This window comes from Euprymna scolopes, chromosome 17, assembly GCF_053919585.1.
Source record: "Euprymna scolopes isolate OS-2025 chromosome 17, ASM5391958v1, whole genome shotgun sequence".
Classification (NCBI taxonomy): Eukaryota; Metazoa; Mollusca; class Cephalopoda; order Sepiida; family Sepiolidae; genus Euprymna; species Euprymna scolopes.
This window is the reverse complement of record NC_136498.1, coordinates 80,809,941-80,827,894: the sequence shown is the minus strand read 5'-3', so window position 1 is coordinate 80,827,894 and position 17,954 is coordinate 80,809,941. Positions and strand designations below refer to the sequence as shown.

At 29.8% G+C, this 17,954-nt stretch overlaps 1 protein-coding gene across 9 annotated transcripts in view; it reads right to left on the bottom strand.

The window, feature by feature from the left end:
• LOC145296834 (oxysterol-binding protein-related protein 9-like) overlaps positions 1–17,954 on the bottom strand; it is a 203,012-nt gene that overhangs the window by 160,478 nt on the left and 24,580 nt on the right. For 8 of the 9 annotated variants that reach the window (XM_080142948.1, XM_080142950.1, XM_080142949.1 and 5 more), the window contains exon 2: positions 12,811–12,861. In XM_080142948.1, coding sequence (XP_079999074.1) covers positions 12,811–12,861 — 51 coding nt within the window. Of the gene's footprint in view, positions 1–5,399; positions 5,439–12,810; positions 12,862–17,954 lie in introns of those variants that run through there. The other variant, XM_080142956.1, reaches the window with a different exon arrangement.

The following is a 17,954-nucleotide window of genomic DNA, read 5'->3' as shown; positions in this document are numbered from 1 at the left end:
AAGTGATTATGTAAAAATAATTTCATTAAACCAAGAGTTGTTCTTTGATAAGACAGGGTCACGTTTAAAATGAATGTTTCTGTTTAGAGCACAATTGAACCATGATACTTGAGTTTTGTGTTCTAACTAAGTGAAGCCATTATTTACAGATAATTTAGAAAATCAACAGTAGATTCTCTACAATGTAATCTAGACTAATGTATTGTGAATTAAGTCACTACGAGGAGACATGTGAAACTTCCTCCCGGTGCCCTGCAGAGAGGGGAGGTCCCAAACTTGGGCAGGCAATCGATCAATTTGATTAAAAATGGACAATTTCACCAATTTCGAGGACAATAAAAGTATGTGGAGGTGGAAAATTTCTTGATCTTCATTCAGTCCCAAACAACTTCTGGACTCCTTGCTCGTTATCTAATTTTGATAAGGTAATATTTTTTTAATATCTACTTATAAAATTATTAGCTGTAAGTAGCATTCAAAAGTTTCAATGGGATAGACTAAGAATTTTAAAGCAAGAAATTATTTCCTATTAAATGGTTTAAATGCTACAAATTCTTAAAATTTCGAATGGTCACAAATTTTGTCTTTTTCAACAATTAACAAAAGATTAAAATGGCTGAAAGAGACATATTCTAAGGGATTAAATTTTGTAATTAAATTATTATTTTTAAATTTTGTTAGTTTTACTCTATTGTTTCAATAAATATTCAATTAATAGTAAATACAAAAATAAAAATTCAAAGTATCAAAGTTATGTTGATGTGACAAATATAGGTACACACGTGTAGTTGTCTCAATTTTAATCAGAGATTACAATTAAAAATATTAAACCAAAAACTTTGGTAACAAACATTATATTCAGTGTTGCAATTAATTTTTAGATCTTTATATAACATTTCTTAAATAAAATTTTTTTAAATTATTCTCTCAAACCATTCTATCTTTAAAAGAAAAATGGCATGTAATAAATGAAAAATATCAGTATGCAAATATTGCTGAAAACTTGATAAAATTACAAATTAAAAAAACACACATTTAAATTAACATGCAAACGTTATTATTCATAGGTACAAAATAATTTTTTAAATGCATGAAGTCGAGTAAATATAATTTTTCAGCATCTCTTTACATGTTAACTTTGTATTTTTTTCTTCATAGCTTTCTATGCTTGCTTAGATTTTCACTTTCTCTTTGAAAGTTGCCAAGGACATTCTTTTCTGATGGTACTCAATATAAAGTTTGTCAGAAATTTAGAAATATTTTGAGAAAAAAAAAATTGTCATTTCTAAATTTTATATATATATATATATATATATATATATATATATACACTGAAAAAAGTAATTTCTAAGTACCATTTTTTTTTTTTATTTAAATGTTTAGAAAAAGAAAATTAATTGTTACTTTTAAACTCGAGTAGCCATGACAAAAAAAAAAAAAAACTTAGGAATGTTACATTTTTCAAACAAAATTAATCAGGAATCGGCCACATGCTTATACAATGGTAATATTTAAACAATGAACTATTTACATTATCAGTTTCTTCTTGGTTATTGTTTGGTGAAATTTATTTTTATGTGTGAGTGAAGAGAACATGAAAATGTACAATCCTATAAAGGGATTGAAGTCAGTCTTCAAATTATGAGACTTTTGTGCTTCCCTTTAGTCTCCTCACCCCACCACTTACCATTCCATTCATTATTTTGTGTCACATGTTACATTATGTTTGTACATATAAAAAAAATTTAAAAAAAAACGCACAGACATATCTCGTCATCATACTTATTGATCGATAGGTTTCAAACTTTTTGGAAATGCATTTAATCATATAATACATCAGACATATACGGCAGAAATTTCACATTAAAATTCAGGTGTAAGAAACGTGACACAATGGACAAAGCAGTTGTGCATCAATCAATTCTAAATAACAGTCTTCTGAAGGTTGAAGATGCAAACCTTACTATATGTAATAATAAAATTACTTAACGTTTCTACCAGGTCATGGCTGATAGAACAAGAACAATCTATCCAGGTAAATTAAATAAAGAATTCTGTTCAAAATTACAGAGCATTTATCTATTGTTTCTATCCAATGCATCTACTGTTGAGGAAATATTAAACATGTAATTTACAAAAACTATCTGCATGGTTCTTTTTACAGTTTTACTGTAACTGCAATAAAAACAGTTCAACACCATCTATTTTTTATTTAAAATAAAAATATTTAAAATATACTAAGTAAATTAGCAAGTGATGTTTTATTCTCATTTTATTTATTTTTTAGAAAAGTAAATATGTAATTTCTTTTAGAACATGTCTATGAATCTTTAATTGTATAATCTTGAATTTTTTTCTTTTAGCTGATAATAAAACAAGAAAACTAATTATAAAAATTTTAAAAATGTCTTGCATCTATCATTATTAATAATAAAGCAGATTCAATTTTAATACAACCTAAATTATCTTTCCAATGTAAATCTATTTAATCATATCCAGCATAAAATATTTAATTCCAAATGAAGAGAGAAAAAAAAGAGAAAACAAGAGTTTTCTCCCTTTATTTATTGAATACTTTTGTGTAAATACTGGTGTGCTTTACATTTTCAGCAGTTTAGAAAACACCTCCATTAAAACTACTCATTTATATTCATTAGATCTGCTATTGTGTTAACTGCTAAGTATTATTGTTCATGTATGACTGAAATATATTGCATAAATATTTACAATTCGTTTTATCAGATTTGTAAGTTTGCATTTAAATAGAAATGTGAATACATTAACAGCAATAAAAGAAATAAAATTATAAAACATTACAATCTCAAGTCAAGGAATAACATTTCGATTAAAAAAAGAAATGTTCAATTTTATTTGATTTAAGTTTTTTTTTTTCTTCTTTTTAAAACCTCTTAAGCTTAAGTCTTACATTTTAGACTTTTCTGGGCTCAAAACCATGTAATGGGTTTTAATGAGAATTAGGATTCTAGATATAAAGTTTAGTAGCATAATATCTTTATTTTTGTAGGACGACATAAGTGTTACAAAACTGTTCTGTTCAGGGAATTAATTTCACCCATCCTTGGACGAATATTCTTATATAATTAAAATTATGAAAAAAAAAAGAGAAAACATTGGGGAAACTTTCCAAAGTTTACCGATAATAAAATTTTAAAAATCAGTTCAATTGTCTAATAAAATTCTATTGCATTACTAATCTCATAGAAAACATGTAAAGATTTCAGCATTTATTTCAAGAATCTTATCTATCATTCACTCCACGAAAACCTATATCTAAAATAAGTTTATTAAAGAGAAAAAGAGCAGAGTCTTACCTGAAATATCAGTTGTTTTTTATGTGATGCGATGGTGACATTACCAAAAACAAAAACTATTTCTTAATAAAGCAGACTGTATTTTATCTGGTTAACTTTATGCAGCCATGCTAAATAGTGTCCAAAATGTAATATTTTGAGTGAAGTCGACAAAAAGAAAAAAGAGCAAAGCCAATATAGCAAAAGGGCAATTTCTAATAAGTATTGGTTATATACCTTGCCAACAACAGCACAAGTGATGACACCAGCATCACCTCACAATTTATTTTTTTATAACTTAATTACTAGCAAAGCAGCCAGTTATTGATTAAGGTTTCAGCTTAGTCAGATGAATATAAACAGATAAGTTCCAAATGATAAGATTAGAGACAAAATTATAAAAAGAAAAAAATGACAAGATGAACAAGTTCCAAACTTATATTTAAGTTGAATCAACAATCAGAAAGCAATAATGAATCAAAAAAAAATTTTCTAGACCTAGACTAAGCAAAGTTTTTCTTTTTGTTTTTTTTAATTATAATATAAATGATAAAAATTTAAATTTAAGCAATTTCTTCATTTCACATTATATATAATTCTTACACGAAAATACTGTTGGTTTTAAGTAGCATTTATGTCATTAAAAAAAAAAAAAAAAAGTGGTAGTAGGAACCCGTACCGCGAAGGAGGAAAAGAACGGGAAAAAAACCTGACGTCTTTGCTATTACACGCACCGCCAAACCAGAAGTGATGTAGGTTTTAATTAAGGCTAGGCAATCGAAACGAGAGGATGACTTTCAAAAATATCGGCGAAAAAAGCGACCTGTAGAAAAGTGCCCAGTTTAAAGTGAAGATATTAATGTTTTCAGCCAATTTTTCGATATTTGTCGTTTGAAAGGTCGAACTTCAAAACGATACTGATCTTGTAAAAATCCGTCGCCTCTGTCAAAAGTTTTAGGCACACATGCAAACATACATAGATCTATATATTGGTAACTAAAAATTTTCAACCCAAACCAATTAAAAAGCTTGCCCTATTTCTGAATACCCTTTATGTAAAATTTCAAATGTTTAGACCAGAAATTATCTGAATAATTTGGTAGAGACCACAGAGATCAAATTTTTTTTTAACTTTGACCCATATTATGACATTTATTGTTTTGGGCTCAAATCAAGTTATTAAGTTAGATCCATGTCCAAGAAACCTATATCTAAAATTTCAAGTGTTTAGACCCAAAATTGTCGGAGGAGTTTGGTAGAGTTCTCAAAGGTTAAATTGTTGAACTTTGACCCCTTAACAGCCAAATTTCTGGCCGAAAACGGATTACAAAGATTTTTCTCAATCTCAGTACCCTGTATATCAAATTCCAAAGTTATTGTATAGGAAAATGTACACAGACAGACACACAAACAAGTTCACTTTTATAGATATATAGACTAGCATGACCCGTTAACTAGCGTTGCTCGGTGGAAGTTTAACCGTCTACTCTCATAAAAAATTAAAGTACAGTTGTTGTTGTTGCTGCTCAACCTCCAACCTCATGTTAAGAACGGCTTTCAGAATAGGCACCCCCAACCTCCCCATGTTAAGAACGGCTATCGGAAAAGACACTCCATTTTGTCCAAATATTTGCCCCAAATGTAACCTTGATAATCGTTGTCAGAATACCCATCTGCAAATAAAACCAACAAAAAAATTGAGGAGAGGGGCAGTGTCGGTCAGATAGAACTAGATTTGTTCCTCGTACGTGCGTACAAATCTGGCAGCCATTGATTTAAAGTGCATAATGCAGGTCTTTATCCCAAAAACTACTGGTATCTGCCAAATATAAATGAGATTTTCTTAATCCGTATTGTCGAAAACCTATAAAAGTCGTCAATGTAAAGAAAAGTGTAGAGGTGAAGCTAAGGTAAGAATTTATATATGAAAAAAAAAAAATCATAAACAAAAGTAATGTATGTGCAGTGTTGATAATGAGTCCGGAGAAGGGAAGTAAACAAAATACTGCACAGAAAGTATAACTGGTCTAAAATCAAACATAACAAATAAGTGGTTTTGTAAGCAAAGTAATTTAGTTTCAAACCTACCTGCATAAAATATTTTGGGGGCATCAACTTAATTTTAAAAACCAAATGCGGACAAGATAAGTAACATGATTGAAATCTAGCTAATCGTACGAAAATATGCAAGTAATTTAAATTGCCCACATTTAAAGTAGATGTAAGAAAATGTGTAAAAAAAAAAAAAAAAAAATTCGAAAAAGAAAAGATAATAAAAACGGCTCATTTTAACACAAAGTAAAAAAAAAAAATTAAAAAAATAAAAAATGATGGACTTAGTCATTCCTGTTTTTGCAACTCAAATTTATATATGTTAAGCCCTAAAACTGCACCGTTTTTTCACTTTCACCAGGATTTGACGTATTCTGGGAACTTTTGGGGCTAAATGGAGGGGGGCAGTGCTGAACTTAGTCATATTTTTATGCTTCATTCACTGTTTTTGTTTAATCAAAACTTGCTTACTTGTTTAGTCAAAACTCATAAAACAGTGATATAATGTATGTGCGATCAGAAAAATAGAAAAAAGAAAAAGATAACTCATCTTTAACTGGTTATGACGAATAAAAAATTCAGAATCAGGTCAGCAAAAAAGTAATATTTCATTAAGATAACAAGGTTAGCATGAACGTTTGACTAGAAAGTGTTCACTTATTTATTCAAGGTTTTACAGAACCTAGACATGAAAAAAATTATGGATTTCATGGTAAACATCAAGAATGAAACAAATATTGCTATTTTTTTTTTGTTTTCAAAGATTTGAGAACTATGAAGTGACTTTCAATATGGTGCAAAACAATTTTTATGATTTAATGAAAAAATAATTGCATTTCTTCAAATGCTATAAAAAGAAATAAGGACAGTATTTTTTTTATTTTTTTTATTGAGAAAATGTCTTCAATTATGGTTAAAAAGGACATCTGATGTCAAAGTGATGTATAAATGTAACAAAATTAAAAATTGAATAACGATGAATGTTAGGTCAAGGGGTCAATTTATAACATTGCAATGAAAACAAGTGTTGCTATCTTGGGAAACTGAATCAAATTCCATGACAGCATCACTTAATTTATATCAAATTTAAAAGGTTTTTATGAAGTTTTTTTCATTTAAACTTAACCATATGTTTTACCCCATTGTACTGGATTTTTTGTTCTAACTTAAGATTGGTCACAATTTCAGCAATTATTGATTCAGTTTTAAAATCCAAATTCCACAATTTCCAATTCTTTTTAAATTTCTAAATATTTACAGATTAGTTTTGTTTTTTTAATTTTTTGAATTCTGTAAAAAGTGCCACACATACTTTCATAAACTTAAAATATACACTTAGCAGGAGGAGGTGGGGGGGCATATTACACAAGTAGACCTTTTTAAATATTTTTTCTCCATTTTCCTTATTTGAAAATTGTATGACAGCTAAATGTTTATTTCTCCTTTAAAACAAAGCCAATTTGCATTAGTCTGCCATAAGTTGATAAAATATTATTTAAATTTTTTTCATAAATAATTCAAAAATAGTTGACAACTGGTATACCAAAGAAGCTGGTATAGGATCAGCATTGTAAAAGTCCCATTCCCATGTTAAAAATGAGTTTCTAAATAGTGTTACTATTTAGTAGTGTTGGGACGATTAATCGGAATAAAAAAATAAAGAATTTTACATTTTTATTCTAATTCTAAAGATTTGGTCAGTTATTGCTTTTGTTAATATAACATATGTAGTGGATTGATTTATTTAGCTGTAAACAGAAAAACAAGACACAGAAGTAATAGTATTACTACTAATTATTATTATATCAAATTTGTAGATTAACATAAAAATCAGAATTCTACTCGTTTTTAGGTAATTACATCTTGAGTAACTTTACGGAAAGAAAGAAATTAAAATTTAGAGTGGGAGAGTCTTACATATAAATTTAATGTCAACTCATCATTTCGGAGACATTCTAATTTTTTAGAGATGATAAATTTTGAGAGATAATAAATTCTTCCACTAACCCTAAGTTTAGCCGGCAAGGTTATAAAACCATGCTTAATCGCTTAAAAAGTAGTTAAAAGAAATAAAAGCACAGAATTTATCTATCAGAGCAAAATAAAAATGGTTAACTGCTTTAAAATGCTAGAATGTCTTAGAAATGGCTGCTCATTTTATGTTAAATTTATGCAAGAATTTGATCCCTCACTTAAAATCATTAAGTAATTGTTGCATTTTTTACTTTTTTTTAAGGTTTTCACACACACACACACACACACAAAAATGGAGGGTGGAGGGATTTCATTATTTAGAAGGGAAGCAGTGATCAAACAAAAGTACACCAAAATAATTCAAAAACGGAAAAGCACACCAACACAAAAAAAATTATCTTTTTAAAATAATTTTAAAAATTGTTTTAATGTTTAAAGTGTCCATATTATTAAAATAGTGGCAATTTTCCTCTCTATAAAAAGAGGCATAGGATTATAAATGCAAGTGCCACACATGAAAAAAAAAATTTTTTAAATGGCACTATCTGCCACTACCTGATGTATATTTTCCACAAATTATTAGTCTGTTTAATTCAAATTCATTCCTTCGTTTAACAGATTGCATTTTACAAATATTTTTTGAGTCATTTTTGTAAAATTAAACATACAATGCAAAACTGTTCACTTGCTTCCAGTTAATAGATAACTTTCCACATACATTATTCTGTAACATCAGCCAGTAAACGTAAATGTGTACATTTCTCACTGACTGAGAGTCAGTTTAGTTCGACCATCACATACATTAACTATTAACATCTTTTTTTCACTTAATAAGTCTGCTGACATTGGTCAGGTTATTTTCAAGATGGACTACTAATCCCAACGTATGCAGTTCGATTACATTTAACTCCAGAAATACTTTATATCATTTATTTAATTCTGTTTTTTTTTGTTTTTTTTAATTTATCTGAAAGCATCTTCATAGAAATATCGGCACACAACTTTCAATATTTTATCTAAATAATTTATATTAACTAACATGTTCCCCCTATGAATTTGTCCTAATTTTTTTTTTGCCACATTGCAACAACAAATAAACATTGTGACTTTTTTTTTAACAAAAACCATAAAAATGTTTCATATTGATTTTGGTGGGGGCAGTTGGTAACATTACTTATGATTCACATTTCCTTTGTGCGACAGTGATTGATAGGGACCACCAATTTTAACTACAGAATCTTTGATGTAATTTTTTTTATACAGTGCCAGCAAAAAGAAAGCCCGCACTTGTAATTTTTTCCAAAACTGCAAATTTAAGCAAAATTTAATGTAACTGCTTAAACAACCTATACCTCATTTGATTCGCCTTTTATTCCTCTATAATTTTACCTGTTCATATTTGACTTTTAATTGAAATATTCTAGTGTTCACATAAATTTAAAAAAATAACTTCAAACTGAGGAGGCAAAAAGAAAGTCCGCAGCAACAAATTCGCTTAAAACCAGCTTAAATTATCGCACCTAAATCAGTTTTAAAATATCCACCAACAGGCAACAAAGCCGCTCTAATCGTAATTGTTGTTGTTCCAGGTTATACAACGTAACATTTAGTCCATATGCCACAACTTTCTCTTAGTGATCATCAGGAGCTAATTAATCTCCACCTTTCTGGTTTATCCAATTGAAAAATCGGCCGTAGATTGAAATTTGATGAGAAAACGGTACAAAAAACTGTGCAAAACCACCAAAACACTGGCAGTGTTCGTGATGCCCCTAAATCTGGTCGTACTAGAGTTACTTCAAACAGGGAAGACAATGCTATCAAGATCCGCAGTCTAAGAAACAGATTTGAAATGGCCCCCTCCCCCCCTCAAGTGCAATCTTGTTAAAAAGTACATCTACTGTAAAGAACAGATTAAAGAAATTTAATTTGCGAGGATATGTTGCAAGATGCAAGCCAAAGATTTCTGTAAAGAACAGAAAGCGCCGTCTGGACTTTGTCAGATGCAATGAAGATCATGACTGCTCATATTGGTCAAAAGTGCTTTTTAGTGACGAAAGCAAGTTCAATAGGCTAGGCAGTACGTCCGTCGATGAAAGCAAGTTCAATAATCTAGGCAGTACGTCCGTCAACGAAGAATTTAATCATAGGTGCTCAGTTTCAATGCTACAAGGTAGTAGAGGTTCAGTTTTGGTGTGGGGCATTATTAGTATCAATGGTCCAGGGCCTATAGTTCGCTTGCAAGGTTGAATTAATTCAACCAAGTACATTAATATGTTGACTGAGCATTTTCTTTAGTTGGAATTTGGATGATAATCCCATCTTCATGCAAGATAATGCTCCCATTCATACAGCTGGCAATGTCAAGAGGTTCCTGGAAGAGCATGATATTCCGTGTTTGGATTGGCTTGCACATTCAGACCTTAATCCTATCAAAAACATATGGCATTACATCAAGCAACAGCTACATAATGATAAAATTTCAAATTTGGAAAAACTTTGGACAACAATTAAAGAAAAATAGGATGCCCTTTCCCTGGAGTATTGCTGCAGTCTAATTCAAGGAATTCTCAAAATATTACAGACTGTCAAATTGAAGAAGAGCTATGCTACTAAATATTAACTAGTTCATTGTGTTCCTGTTGTATTTGTGTTGCATTAATGTCCTAAAGTTACATTTAAATAACAATTTTCCATTGTGCGGACTTTCTTTTTGCCTCCTCAATTGGAAGTTATTTTTTTTTAATTAACGTGAACACAAGAATATTTCAATTAAAAGTCAAATATGAAGAGGTAAAATTATAGAAGAATAAAAGGCCAATCAAATGAGGTATAGTTTGTTTAAACAGTTATATCAAATTTAGCTTAAATTTGCAGTTTTGGAAAAAATTACAAGTGCAGACTTTTTTTTTTTGCCACCTGTGTATATATAAACAGTTCTTTGTTTTTTGATAATTTCAATAATTGAAGTTATAGAAAGTTGGTTTACAGTCAAATAGTTTATTAAACAATTAAATTATCGAATAGCGACAAATATCATTGTTCAATATTTATGGAATGATAGAAATCATAAAATATGAATGTCAACTGTGGATGGAAGTAGTTTATAGGTGTACTTAAACAGATGTCTTTATTTTATAAATTACAGTTTCCTATACATTTTTGGTTAAAAGGATGGAATTTAAATCCTTTTAATCTTTTAAAAATGAATTATTTTTTAGAATTTTTTCTTGCTATTAAACAAGCTGAACGTCTGTGTATGTGTCTGATCACGAATAGGCTCCTATATGGTTGACTATTATAGAAAACTGATCACATATAATGATAGAAGATGCATCGAGACACAGGAATGGGTATGTTTGATCTGGCATAATGATGATTCATTAAAATTGTGGGGTCTGCGTACACGCCTGGTCCACAAAGTATGGAAATAAAAAATTAAAAAAAAAAAAAAAACGTTTACAAGTGTTTTTGATATAGATGTACATAAGAATACTTTGATAAGTATGTTTCAACTTAAATAGGAATGGTATAATAAAATTGTGGGGTCTGCGTTCGTGCCTGGCCTCCATAGAATGGAAATAGGCACAAACTTTAATAAAGACTTTTCATATTTATCTGCCTAAGTATACTTTGATAATTATGTTTCAGTTTGAAGAAATATGGTATAATAAAATTATGGGGTGTTCGTTCGCGCCTGACCTCCATAGAATGGAAATGTCACAAAGTTTAACAAGTTTTTTAATATAGATCCACAGAATATTGTGATAAGTGTTTCAATATGAACAGGTATGGTATAATAAATTATGGGGTTTATCTATTTTATTTTTACTTTCATCATATTTTGCTTTGGTTTTGATACCCTCAAATTCGAAGCTATCTCTTTACAACCCTTCCTTTTCATAACCTATCATACTTTCATAAATCAGAGTCCATTTTCTGTAAGCTGTTTTTGAACCCAGTCAACGCCGGGTACTTTTGCTAGTATATATATATATTAATGAGAAAAAATTATTTTCTTTTACAAACCATAACATTGAATTTATTTTCATATTTTATTTACGAATTCGGGGTAAATAACAATAATAGATGGATTAAACAGAAAAAATACAAGTATCCAAAAAAAATTCAAGAAAATCTAACCATTAGTTGACTTTTTTCTAGATTTATTCTACCCATGCAAATATGCTTCTTAAAATGGCTACTACACAGGAACATTGTTTTAAAGCTCCCATAATGTAAACATGGTATTAGTTTTGCATTTTCACTATTTTTATATGCTGAACTTGCCTCTTACCAAGTCTGGGTGGTAATATGTGTGATTTTATGATTTTGCCGGTCAGATCTAGAGTTAGAGGTAAAAAATTTAGTAAACTGCCCTAAAAAGTTAGAATGGTTTGGAAATGGAGGATCATTTTACTCTTAATTCTAAAATAATTGTTTTTTTTTAGCATGTTCACACACAAAAAAAAAAAAAATCATTTTTTAAGGGATGGGAACTATCTTTATATGTAAATATCATTTCTTTTTAATTTGACAAACTTTTAAATGTTTTCCCTTCGTATTGTATCATAGATTTTGATAAATTCAGCATGAGATCTTCATATATATTCTCCTTTTGTGCCATTTTTTTTCCTACTTATCAACTTGTGCCATTCTTATCTAAATTCAGTGACAATAACTATTTTAGAGATAGTTTAGTATTTGTGTTTTCAAATTTTCAATAAATTGAAAATTGATTTAATTCATTTCAAATAAAAATTTTTAATTTTAAAAGAATTTCAAGATCCATTCTAGAATGCTAACTATTGAAGGGGTACATCCCCTAGTATCTATACTAGTTAATTAAGAAAAGCAGGAAATGGAATTACTGATGATCAAATTGATGAACCAGAGTTGAAAACAACCAGTAATGTATTAAAAACATGACATCACAGGAGTCCAAGAAAGAGAAAGAAATAGAAAAACAGTCCATTTTAAAGCACATATTGGCATCTGATGTGTAATGACATGGACTAATACAATATAACTAATTTGTGATTTTGATCTTTTTTTTCTCTTTGACCCCCCTCACCCACACACTGGTCAACGATTTGGATAAAGATCATGCTGAATAAATGATCATCTTCTATCAGTTTTGCTTTTTGAGATAATCTTTTTTGAAAGTATGAAAAAGAACATTTACTTATAAAACAGCAGCATCTTCTGTCTGGGAGGATCACACAAAAATATGTATAAGAAAACTGATCAGCAACCAAGTTGTGATTATGGCAACTTGATTGCTGCATCTATAACACAAGGCTGTCTATGAAAAGATAAGGCTAATGAGACAGAATGATCATCAACCAAAAGATGAGACGCATTACTTCAAGTGATTGCATAGAGGAATTTTGCTTTAGATTTACTTTTCTATTGATAACCATTACACAATCGAGTTCTTCTAAGTATCAAAATAGAAATGACTCTTACTTACCTTTAACCGTACACACCTCCTCCTATCCCCTCTCATCATTTTGTCTTTTGACTGAAACAAAACAGAATATTAAAAACAGTTAAAATACAAAAATGAAAACAAAATGTTTGATTAAATAGCCGAAAATGAAAAACAAAAATTTGAATAAGCTTAGATTTTGAATTTAAGCATGCATTTTAAGAGTATCTTTATTCAATATATCACACACGCACAGAAGAATAACAGACAATCCATGTAATATATATATACACACACACACAAGAAAAAATGTGAGCTTTCTCCATCCTATACAGATCTAAAAGCAATAGCAATTATAAATTACTGTAATCCCAGATTGTTTATAGTAGCTATCCTAAATAAAAATGTTATTTTCATCATAACTAAAAACATTTAATGTGGCAACATAAATCTTTGCAAAAGAAGGTTCCAGATTTATTTTGGTAGCTCGATTAGCCTCCAAATTATGATCAAAGTTTCTTAAGAATTAGATAGTTTTGTCTTCTTTGTTATTGGTCCAGAAGCCAATTATGACTATAACTAAAAGTTCAGGTTTCAAATAAGCGAAAAATCTTCACAAATGTAATGCCATTTTCGGGAAATGAAAATTAATTTAATGGAAGCAATAATTATTAAATTAAGCTAACCTAAACATTAAAAAAATGTTTTTATAAAAATCACATGGAAGTGCAACTTTGCTCATCTAAGATTCATTTCAACACACTGAATCTTTTTAATACAATTTATGGTATGGTAAAAATCAAACTAAATTTTCTTTTTTTTTTTTATAATAAATCAATGTTTTTTTTTTGTTTTTTTTTTAAACTTTGAAAAAACACAAAAAATCTCATTAAATCTGATTGTTTTGTGAAAAACAACTTTATTAACATCATTGATGTGTGGCCCTTTTTCTTTAAGATGGAACCGTTTTTATATGCATAAAGACATGCAATATAATGTACATTAAGTAGAAAAACACTAACATGAAAAAATAAATCAACTATCACTAAAAATAGTAACTTGAAATAAGCTGGAAAAAAACTAACTTCACAAGAGAAAGTATTGAACATTTATTCATTTAGAAGATTACATTTTGTTTATATCCAAATTTTAACAAAATAATAAAAAAAAAAATGAGTTATCGCAACTTTAAATTGAAGATAATTTCACTATATTTCCTTGTGGTCACATCAAATTAGCTGGTTTGTGATATCTATCTTTAGCAAAAGAAAAGCAAGTCTAACATGCTCCTTGCCGTGGCATCAATAGACTTTTAATCTAAACACTAGACCCTAAGTTTAGAGCCAATCAAGAGTATACAAGAAATGTATTTTTTTATTATGCATTTCAATTTGATAGGCAAAAAGTTCAATATACAAAAGACTAAATCTAATAAATGATTGACATCATCCCTGTTGTTGTCGTTACAGAAAAGTTTTATCTCGGGGATCTTCAAAATCTGTTACGAATGAGATGAGCACTGTTCCAGGTTTAAAGTTTAGGAAATAAAAAAATAAAATAATAGATACTTCAGCTAATTTAAGTAAAAAAGTGTTTGACTACTACAGAAACAAAATGATATAGTTGCAGCATTCACCCTGAGTCAGTGGGGCTGGCTCTATCCAACAAGTTCATCACACCCTAAACACTAGCTGAGCATGCATGGTGATCCAAAGCTACTTCCATTATGAGTGCAAGCCATTTATAGTTCCAGCAACAGACCACATAAAGGTGAGGCCAAAAGTTCTGAGCCAGGTTTTAAGTTGGCTATCATGACGTTTCTTACAACCTGGATGGTACTGGGTTGATGACTTCACAGATGAAATCACCTGGGTGTTATCAAAAAGCATGACTGAACCAACAAAGACATCTGACAAGGAGAGATTTTTGGAGGGAGTGGATCTTGCTACAAACTACTGTTGGAGATAAACTGTTGCTAGCAAACACGGATGATGCACTATAGGCAGTGATGGTCAGATACCTCCAGTTTGCATAGAATGCATCCTTGTTAGACACCAGAGTAAATGTCAAAGAAGTATGCCTCCTGACCATACCTGTGAACTTTGGTGCAGGTGGAGAAATAGTAGGCTTTCATTATATCAAACAGTTTTAAGGACATGTTATCGGCATACATAATCTTCTAAAGGGCTCCATGGTCAACAGTTAAATGCAGCAAAATGATAGCAATTTGAAGATTCAATGACAACCAGTAAAGGTAAAATTTTAGAAAGCTAATGCCATCATTAAAATTAACCGTCAAGATCATTGAAGATGGGGGGGGGGGACACTAGAGTTTTCCCATCAGAAATTGTCATAAGAATGCAGAAAAAATTTAAACCACATTTAAGAAAAAATCCAAAAGGAAATATATTAATATCTTTAGAAATGTAAATAATTTTTTAATGATATATATTAAATAGTGAATGTGGGGTATGCATTAAGTTAAAATATTTGACCTGAAAAAAAAAAAAAAAAAGCAAGGTAGACCAGGAAGATAGAGACATAAAAAGTGATTGCAAAATATTTCATGTGAAAAAGGCTTCATTGATTCCATGTGACATTTTAGTATAGTATATGCCTTCTTCGGCTATGCAAAAGCCAACAGAAATGTTAATATCTCAGACTTAAAAAAATATTTTTTCTTTTCACCTTTGCCTGAAGAAATAAAACTCGAATAATCAAAATGAACTGAATAAAAGATTTTTCAGTCATTTTTATACCATCCATAACGCACCACCACCAACCACACAAGAAAGTATATCATTTTTCCTCAATAATTCAAATCAAACTCAAATTGCAATGTTGATTAAATGTTTAAAATCATGATTGCAGCAATGGCTTATTCTTTAATCAATAAAATCGTTTTATCTCGGATTAACAGAAATAAAAGTATTAATGTTCTCATAGCTCTTATGATTTGATAATGCGAGTTTGTTAATTGGCAAGGCTGCAATGAAGATAGCAAATGGGGATTTCAGTTTGTTTAGTTTGGCCGACGGCAGCAACAGCTTTGGATGATCAGACTTTTGTTTATATAATATATATATATATATATATATATATATATATATATATATATATACACACACACTCGAGAGTTTGTTTCGATCAATGCTGCATGGCTGAAATAGCTAGCATATTGCTGTTGGAAGCTTCCAGGATTCACAAATCAGTGATTAACTCATTAACAAAATCTATTTGTATGACCTGCTACTTTGTGTGACTCAGATACTGGCCATCAATGAATGAAACTGAAAAAGACTATTGGGGATGGAGACAAAGATGTTCTATTGGATATCTGGTCTGATCAGAGTTAAAGAGATGTAAATTGTCAGTATTCATTATGTTACACTGATCTCGGATAAAATGAGATCAAAGATTAATGATATTGTCAGTTGGATGATAAACAACACTATGAGAGGATTGAAAATGATGAATGGATTAAACACAATCTGATTACTCAAATAAATAACAAAGCAGTATAGAGTGTGCTTAACATATTTCTTTTAAAACTTATTTCTTTATCTCTCATTATACTGGAACTCATTGGTTTTAAAACCAAATTTATGTACCATTTTCAAGCAAAATATAATGAAAAAAAAAAAAAATATTTCATAAGTGAGCAATGAGAAAAAATAAGTCAGGAAGCCTCCAGAGTGCTAGTAAAAGCACTAAATAAAATTAAGCAGGCCTCCAAAGCACCTCTAAAACAATTTACTAAGTGCCTCTCACTTAGAAGAGAAAATATTTTTTTAAGTGAACAGTGAAAAAAAAAGTCAGGATGCTCCCAGAGCGCTACTGAAAGCACTAAATAAACATAAGGAGACCTCCAGAGCACTAATAAAACTAATTTTTACTCCCACCAAAGAAAATAAATAAAATTCAGGCCTTCAAAGCACAATTGAAAGCACTAATTAAAATTAAAGAAGCTTTAGAAAACTACTAAAAATCAAGTTTCTACCCCTCATTAGAAGAGAAATTATTTTTTTTAAGTGAGCACTGAAAATATATATATATAAACTCAAGAGGCCCTTAAAACACTAAAAACACAAAATTTTTATTTCCCTCTTCCAGCACTGAAATTATTTAAGTGATCAGTTGGAGGGGGGGGGGGGCTTAAAAGGCCTATGGAGCGCTTCCGAAAGCACTAATTAAAATTAAAGAGGCCTCCAGGGTACTACTAAAACTAAGTTTCTAACCACCAGCTCTGTTTTATTAGATATTAAAATAGGTTCTCACATAACCAGCAAATATTGTAACAAGCAGACACAGTTTTAGCATAATATCGATATTTTTCACCCTCTATTGGTATGTAATGTGTCTTCTTTCTCACTATTTTCATCTGTATTTTTCCTCATACTATCATTATGAAACCATTCCATGTGTAATGTCTTTAAAATAAAAAAATCTTAAATTTTCAAAACAACAACTTTCAAATAACTTCTAAAAAAGTGTTTAGAATGAAATAAGGAACAGATAAGTTTCATTAACAAATATAATAAAATCATGATAAAAATTAAAAACCTTCAAACACAAGAGAAATTTAAAAGACATAATTATGTTCCTATTTACAATGCCTCCCCACGGGACAGAATTAGACACCAGGGTCGTTTTTTAACGTGGAGAAAAGGAACAAAAATAAAAATTGTCTCAGTCGTGAAGGATTTCTCCTCCACTGACAGAACAAGAAATTGAAGTGCAGCATCTGAAGCACAGATACTACACTGTGATCTTGTCCCGAAGGCATAATTATGTTATTGTAAAGTGAAAGTGCCTATTAGATTATATAAATAGAAGTGGTAGAAAACATTTTGTGTGTTAGCGCTTTTGCATGAGGACAATTTAGAGTGGTTGAATCAATAAGTGAGGAGGATGAGAAAAATACATAAATAGCAAAGAGAAAGTGGGTGATTTGTTTAATTAATTATCTTTTTTAATGGATCACATTCTTTTGTTACTTTAACACCTTATGTCATATATGATCTCTTCCTAATATCTTGGACCTGTTTTACTGGATGGCATCTTCGCCGTTATATTATAAAAAAATTTACCTGGTTTCTTCCAATTTCATTTAGCAATGGACAAACAAATATACAAGTTAAGAAACGACGTCCAATTTCAGTGCATATATATATATATATATATAT